The following is a 5,532-nucleotide window of genomic DNA, read 5'->3' on the forward strand; positions in this document are numbered from 1 at the left end:
CGAATGAGATAGGCAGCTTTCTCAGTGAAAGCCGAACAGACGAGATGTTCCTTAGGGACGACACTGGATATTGCTGCAATAACGAACGTTTTGCCAATACCAGCAGTGCCATTGACAATAAATAAGAACTGCGTGCGAGATTTCAGAGCCTCTAAAACCATGTAGAACCACATTTGTTGTAGCCGATTCAGTTGACAGGGATTGACGAGGGGTAAATTGGTAGAATCAGTGCCGAGATCTCTTCCGTTGGTTAGATGATTGGCCGACTAAGTACTTCCACAGGCCAATTCACGTGCAGTGCAATGAAGCTGAACACTATAGTCAGACAAGAGAAAGAACGGCCAATAATTGGTAGATCAAGACGAACTTCATGTTAGTCAGCAGGTCGCATACCGACTGCTTGCAGCCATTCAAGTTTATTTACGTTGCGTTGTCAATGTTGTCTTGTTCTTGGAGGTCATCAGCTGCCTGATCTAATTGACTTTGCAGTTCCTCGTCCAAGTTGAAATATTGACGCAATTCTTGAGCTGCAGTCAATCGAAACTCTTGCCATTTCCAGACGACAAGGTTGCCATCCAAAAACATAGGAGTAGATCATTCCGTCCATGGGAAAAACTTTATGAGTGAAAAATGGCAGAACAGATAGTAGGTAGCTGACGTAGGAGAATTTTGATGCACTAAGATTCCCTTTGACGATATTAAAGTGACGACAAAACTCGATAAAATTGGGTTGAGCCAGATTCCAAGTGGGGAGGTGTTTTGTTCGATGTAGACGTGACGTTTGGCAAAGAATAGGTGAACAGAATAGGTCGAGTTTCCAACACAACAGTCGTTGGATTTTTGCACACTTCGTTAACAGTCAGGTCCAAAGAGACGTTGACAAATTTGAAGGTTAATTCTCTTTGATGCCCCAAAACAAAAACAAAGAGGCGCTTCACCTTTCCCGACATCACAATGGCCAATGAAACGAATGATGGAAGAGCGAAATGCGGAGCCAGCATTGTCGGTGACATCAGCCTTGCTGATAATCGTCTTGATCACTTGCTTACAAGTGTTGCTAGTACGCTGTTGCTTGCTAGCATATTTGACCATATGGTTCATGGCAGCGTGACCCACATAGCACGGGGAAGTCTTAAAGAGAACCGGAAGATATAAGGTTGTCTGGAATGAGGATGTCCTGAAGAAGTCTTTGGGTAATTTGTAGGACTCCTCACTTGTGTCCTAAATGACCCGGACAAAGTTCTTTCAGATATCTTACTAGACTTTTTTAGTTCTTCTTAAAGTTTTTCTTTTTACCTATAAAAGGCGTTTCTGGGACAGCTGATTATCAAAGAAATCGCCTCCAAATGCCTCGTAACAGTCTTTTAGACGTCATTAAGAACTGTTAAAGATGTCTATATTAATGTTAAATGAACTCAAAATGTTTGGCTAAAGACAACCAAAATAATATTCAAGGGTGTTGTAAAGTTTAATTAAAGACTACCTCAAGACATTAGACAACTAAATTAAAGAGCTTTATTTTGAGGACTTGAAGACAATAAATTAAAAAAAATACATGTCATCAAAGCGTTTATTTTCTGTTCTGATAATATCAGAAAGAGATTACGGGGCCATCCGGCCTATACAGATTCAAGAAGATAAATCTAATTGCTTCCCGGAATCGCTTGTTTCAATCTGTCAACAGCCTTTCGGATGTAAAGCTTGCTTACTTCTTCAATTTTCAGGATTGGTGTTTTCTCAAAAACCCCGTGTTTGAAAGCTACGATTACAGCCAATGATAATCGTGATCCTCTTACAGTTAAAACGTTATATTTTCCACTGTTAGGCTTTGGTGTTCCCGTCTACGTGTAAATCCTCATAAATTCGTTGGTCATAATTTCTTTTCAAATACGTCTTTTTGTATCTTCCAAGTTTTTTTCAAAAAATCATGAATTTGTTTTTCAAAAATCAACATCTCGTTCTTAAACACACACAAAATTGTTTCAATCCTTTTACGACACATTGACACAATTAAATTATTAACCTACCTAAACTTAACCTACCCTAATTTGACGTGCTCGTTTAATAATTCATCTTCAAAATATTTGAAGTCCTCTATGGATTACAAGGGAAGGGCGACGTGTTTGTTAAAAACGGGATGTCGATTTGCTTCGGTGGGTATACAGATTTGAAAACTCAAGCAAAGCCGTCGCAAATCTTTTACGCCAGCTTTTACTTCTGCTAGTTTCTTGACATCACGCGCAAGTAACGATTTTGATCTAGAAAATAAAATACTTCATAAATAGAAAAATGTCTTTTAAACGATTCGTTCTTTCTGGCTAACATTTTGATGACATGTTTCTCAAAAGGTGTGCGTCTAACACTCAAAACTGCAAAAATTTTAAAAAAGTAAAAAAATTTCAAAAACTTTACTTTATTTAATACCATTGTCGACGACCTTTTTCCTTTACTTTGCCTGTTTCCTTCCAGCCATCGCTTTCGGGGTCCTCAACGATCACAACACTCACGGCAAAATCGGTACGTTTTTACAAAAATGTACTTTGAACCTTTGAAGCTCATTTTAGTAAACCATTCGACCAAAACAATAGGCGTCAATAAGGTAATAATGGGGCAAACGATCGGCGGTCTCTTTTTCGCCATTTTTGGCGGCCAACCGCTTATGATTCTTCTAACCACTGCCCCACTGGCGCTCTACATAAAAGGTATTTTTATTACGTTCCGAATCTTCCATCCCATTTTAATAATTGCCATGTTCTTTTACTAATTCTCCAGTCATTTCGAGCATCTGCGACGATTTTCAATTGGATTTCTTCGCCATGTACGGATGTGTCGGCCTCTGGTGCGCCTTTTTCCTTTTGATCTTTTCGCTGTTTAACGTCTCGCGGCTGATGCACTGGTGCACCCGGTCTACCGAGGAAATTTTTGGCCTTTTCATCTCGGTCGCCTTTTGTGTCGACGCTTGTCGTGACAGGGACAAAAGTCAGTTAAAATTTTTCCCGTGGGATTACTTTATTCAAATCATTTTCAATTTGTTTTCTGTTGTGCGCAGACTTTCAAAAGAATTTCTACTCATCCCAATGTCAAGGGGAAAATGCCATCACAAACATCACCAACAGCCTTAGCTCATCCTTGGCGTTTTATTCGTGGAATGACACTAGGGCCAATGACTCTGCCGAGGCTATTGCTTATTTGCTTATCCTAATGAGGAGCCAATGGGAGTCGAGTGCAACCAGGCGAGTTCGGTGCTTTTCCTTCTGTTGATGCTGGGAACCGTCTGGCTGGGCGTTTCCATTTTCAACTTTAAGAAAACGTACGGGGACATTCTTTAACTTTGTTTTTTATCAATTTGAACGTTAAATTTATTTGATCCCCAGACCGTTTTTGTCGGCTGGAAAACGGGAAATCCTGGCAGATTACGCATTGCCCATCGCCGTCGTCACGATGAGTTTCGTCGGCTCATTTTTCTTCCGAGAAGTTAAAGGTATTTTCAATTTCCTCGTTTGGTTTAATTACCCAGCTAATTATTCCAACTTGAGCAGCTGAGCCATTCCGTTACGATGACAGTGAAAATGTTTTCACTGTGACGCCCCTGGAGCGACTTCCTGGACTGGCCATTGCCGGGGCAATGGGATTAGGTTTCGCCTTGTCGCTTCTCATTTTTGATGGACCAAAATATTTCGTCAGCCATGGTCAACAAGCCACTCAACAAGTAATTGCCACCTTTAAAGAATTAAGGGTTGATTTTAACTATTACTGTTTCCCGTAGTTTGAAAAAAGGACCGGCATACCATTGGGATCTATTTGTCATGGACATTCTAACGGCCGCCTTATCAGCTGTCGGCTTGCCATGGATGCACTTCCTTGTTCCGCATTCGCCCCTTCACGCCCGCGCGCTGGCTGATGTCGAGGAACGAATCCATCAGGCTGGGCCACGTCTATCAAATGTAAAATCTTCCTTACAATTCCATTCAACTTCAATTCCAAATTTATTGGTTTTAATTATTTATTTGACAGAATTGTGCGAGTACGTGAGACCCGATTGATTGTCCTTTTCTCCCACATCCTCATTGGCCTGTCGATCATGTTGTTGCCTTATCCGATGGCCTACATTTCGCCGGCCGTCCTCAACGGCCTTTTCCTTTACGTGGCCGTCACTGGACTCGGTGGCAATCAAATGTTTGAGCGCATCTCTCTCTTTTTCACAGAGCAATCCGCTTATCCGCCCAATCACTACACCCGCCGAGTTCCGCAGCGCAAAATCCACCAATTCACTGGATGCCAGTTGGCCCAGCTGATGCTCATGTGTCTCTTTGGATTCGTTCCTTGGCCTTACATGAAAATGATTTTCCCTGTCATTCTCCTTTCACTTCTCCCTATTCGCCACTTGATTGTCCCTCGTGTAGTTGAGGATCGTTTTCTTAAGGCCCTGGATAGTAGCGAACATTAAATTTTCCAGTTCCTTCTTCCGTACTTGACATCGTGGGAGATTTCATTTTTGACAGATTATACTTATTGTTTAGTCTTTTGAGTTTTGATCATCTAACATGAATTAAAATTTCGGTTTCATGGAATTGAACCGTTTTGTATTGTTTTCAACTCGTCCCAGAAATAAATTTGGATGTTTAAAGTACATGCATAGGCAGGAGATGGAAGGATACTTCCAGTCTATCTGTCTATTGATCAAGTCAGAGTAATATGACTTTAATCTAGTTGTAGTTGCGTTGCTCTATCTATTCCCGCTCTTTGTCGTTTACTGTTTACGACAACCTGCAACGATTTTAGTCTGCTCAATGCTCCTACATGGTGGAACACGTTGCAATTGGGATTTTCAAAATTCTGTTTTTATGGTGAAACTTGCAAGATACATTAGATGAAAGTTTTATCCAAAGTCCAAACTAAGCAGTGCCTCAAGTTAATTGGATAGGCTTACTATTTTATTGACTTCTTAACTCTTAAGCTGTATCTCAGAATATGTTGTTGACCCACACTAATTTTGGTTTGCTCGTTGATCTCTTAATTGATGGATGGATTGCGTTAGTTTAGAAGTTTCTGATTCTATTACACAATTCCTCCAATTTATTTAATTTTCACTTATTTTCTAATGGCAACACCGCTTTCAGTTCCCAGTTCTCACGGAAGTTCGTCTGCACTCCGCTGTATTCAAAAGTTCTCAGGCAACAATTGTCCGTTTCCATATCCATCCCACGCACTTTTTTTTGTTTTATTCCGTTTTTTTTCTCCCACTTCCGTCCATTTGTGTCGTCACATAGTGGGCATGAGCTTTTCTTTTATTGATTCCACTCACTCCCCCCCCTCCCCGCCGTGACTTGTGTGACGCACAATCCCCCGGAATCCAGAATTATTCCGCCCACAGCAGATTTAAAAAAAAGTAATCGTCCCCCCCCCTTTTTCTTTTAACCGCTCCGCACCATTAACACACACACATCCAATAGCAAAAGAGAAAGAGATGGTGGGCCGGAAAGAAGGATCAAAAGATTCTTGTTCCTGAGGGCAGTGTTTTTATCTCACGCC

General features: G+C 41.0%; 1 protein-coding gene across 1 annotated transcript; it reads left to right on the forward strand.

Moving 5' to 3' along the window:
* Positions 1–2,334: 2,334 nt before the first annotated feature.
* Positions 2,335–4,591, forward strand: LOC124341766 (solute carrier family 4 member 11-like). Its single transcript, XM_046794702.1, is given in 12 exon segments — positions 2,335–2,348; positions 2,390–2,517; positions 2,589–2,702; positions 2,773–2,979; positions 3,050–3,188; positions 3,191–3,310; positions 3,375–3,481; positions 3,540–3,655; positions 3,657–3,709; positions 3,767–3,923; positions 3,925–3,944; positions 4,015–4,591. Coding segments are annotated over 12 exon segments (1,608 nt in total). The 3' UTR covers positions 4,448–4,591.
* Positions 4,592–5,532: the final 941 nt, after the last annotated feature.

This window comes from Daphnia pulicaria, chromosome 6, assembly GCF_021234035.1.
Source record: "Daphnia pulicaria isolate SC F1-1A chromosome 6, SC_F0-13Bv2, whole genome shotgun sequence".
In the NCBI taxonomy this organism is placed as follows: Eukaryota; Metazoa; Arthropoda; class Branchiopoda; order Diplostraca; family Daphniidae; genus Daphnia; species Daphnia pulicaria.